The sequence below is a fragment of the Scardinius erythrophthalmus genome (genome assembly GCF_964197995.2).
Source record: "Scardinius erythrophthalmus genome assembly, chromosome: 14".
NCBI classification, from domain to species: domain Eukaryota; kingdom Metazoa; phylum Chordata; class Actinopteri; order Cypriniformes; family Leuciscidae; genus Scardinius; species Scardinius erythrophthalmus.
Window position 1 is genome coordinate 1,318,486 of NC_138234.1, and position 2,500 is coordinate 1,320,985.

The 2,500-nt window shown below is 43.8% G+C and overlaps 1 protein-coding gene across 1 annotated transcript in view; it reads left to right on the forward strand.

The window, feature by feature from the left end:
• Window positions 1-2,500, forward strand: part of celsr2 (cadherin, EGF LAG seven-pass G-type receptor 2) — a gene marked incomplete at its 3' end in the record, with an annotated part of 66,552 nt that overhangs the window by 21,640 nt on the left and 42,412 nt on the right. The window contains exon 2 of the mRNA XM_081384160.1: window positions 654-1,319. Within this exon, the coding sequence (XP_081240286.1) occupies window positions 654-1,319 (666 nt within the window). The remainder of the gene's footprint in view (window positions 1-653; window positions 1,320-2,500) is intronic.

Here is a 2,500-nt window from a genome sequence, read left to right on the forward strand (position 1 = left end):
TTATTTAAGTGATCAGTCAATATGAACCAATTAATTTAAGTGAATGATTTAAATAAACAGTTTTTTTTAAGTGAACCATGCAAACCATGAGCTGATTAATTTAAGTGAACTGTCCGAATTAACCGATTCATTATTATAAATCATGCAAATGAACCGATTCATTTTGGTGAATCATTCAAATGAACCAATACATTTGAGCGACCGTTCAACTGAAGCGATTCATTTAAGTGAACCATGAAAATGAACTGATTCATTTAAGTGAATCATCCAAATAAACCAATTCATTTTAGTGACCAGTTCAAATGAACCGATTCATGTAAGTGGACCATGCAAATGAACCGATTCATTTTAGTGAATCATCCAAAAGAGCCAATTCATTTTAGCGACCCATTTAAATGAACCGATTCATGTAAGTGGACCATGCAAATGAACCGATTCATTTGAGTGAATCATCCAAATGAGCCAATTAATTTTAGTGAATCATCCAAATGAGCCAATTCATTTTAGCGACCCGTTCAACTGAACCGATTGATTTAAGAGAACCATCAAAGTTAAAATAAGTTCTTTCTGTGAGTCTCTTCAGTTTAGCATGGCTGCTGTTTTGAGTGTGTTCAGAATGCTTCATCTGACTGTGGACTCCTCTGTCTCTGCAGACGGTGTTCACTCAGTGTCGGCTCAGTGTCTGCTTCAGGTCACCGTCATCACCGACGAGATGCTCTCCAACAGCATCACGCTGCGATTGGCCAACACGTCCCAGGAGCGCTTCCTCTCGCTGCGATTGGCCCAGTTCCTGGAGGGCGTGGCCCGCGTTCTCTCGGCGTCCCGCGAAGACGTGGTGGTGTTCAACATCCAGGACGACACCGACGTCAACGCCGGCATCCTGAACGTCAGCCTGTCCGTGGCCCTGCCGGCCGAGGAGTCGCAGGGTCACGAGGTCGCGACCCGGCTGGGCGAGTTCTTCGGGTCGGAGGAGCTTCAGGAGCGCTTGTATCTGAACCGGAGTCTCCTGGCGCAGATCTCCTCGCAGGAGGTGCTCCCGTTCGACGACAACATCTGCCTGCGCGAGCCGTGCGAGAACTACATGAAGTGTGTGTCCGTGCTGAAGTTCGACAGCCTGGCGCCGTTCGTGGCGTCGGACACCATCTTGTTCCGGCCGATCCACCCGATCGCGGGTCTGCGGTGCCGCTGTCCAATCGGCTTCACCGGCGACTACTGCGAGACGGAGATCGACCTGTGCTACGCTAAACCCTGCGGCGCTAACGGCGTCTGCCGCGGCCACGAGGGCGGGTTTACCTGCGAGTGTCTCCATGACTACACAGGTGAGGGGGCGGAGCCTCTGCTAACACACACACACACACACACACATACACAGCTCTCAGGCCTGGTCCACACTAATACAGCGTTTTTATGAAAACGAAGCTTTTTGAAAACACTCTCTTTTCCTTTTAGTGAATCGTTCAAATGAACCGATTCATTTGATTGAATCGTTTGAATGAACCGATTCGTTATAGTGATTCATCCAAATGAACTAAGGCAAGGCAAATTTACGGTAAAAAACAACAGCTGTGGTTGCCAGAAATTTACCATAAAAAGTACAGTAATAACATTTAAGGTTTTACAGCCTTAAATTTATCTGATATAAAGTTAATTTATCGACGTATTGAAGTACTAATATCTGTTTTGTACCATTGTTACAACCACCAATCACAGTGGAGATTAGAGTCACATGATCAATCAAAGCTCATCACAAGCAGCTTTTCCACAATAATGTTCATACTAATATATAGAAGCAGCACAGTGTCATTCACACACACACACACACACACACACACACACACACACACAAACACTATCATGGTAACACACATGACATTTTAAAAATGCAATGAACATTAATTTAACAACATTAAATGTAACTTAAAACCCTAAAGTACATTACTGATTAGAAAAAAAAAGAATAAATATGAAGAAACAAAAATACATCAGATGTGAAGTGTCACGCCGGGAATTGTGGGAATGACAATTTACGTTTTTTCACTGTAAATTATACAAGACTAGTTCTTTTTCACTTCCAAACAGTGTAAAGTTACCGGTCTCTTACTGTAAAATGACATTAAATGTACAGTTGATCTATCACAGTTATTCACCGTATATCGTACCGAAACCTTCTGTGAGCCGATGAACAGTTTTTACGCCGTAGCATTTTTACAGTCTTTTACCGTTATTGAGCGCATATTGAGGCAGTAGATGTTGATGTTTACCGCGGTGTTGTGCCGGTTATGTGCTGTTCACTTCACACACTCTTCAGCCCTGCACAGAGGACAGTGAACAGGTTAATGATAAGGAATCGTAGTGTGCTGAGGTGTGTGTGTGGAGGTCCGGCAGGAGTGTTTCCCCAGAGCCGTGTGATGAGGTATGATGAGATGATCAGAGAACAGATATTAGGATTGCCATGATTAGAGATGTGATGATGTTATTGGAGAAAGAACGGATGAAGTGA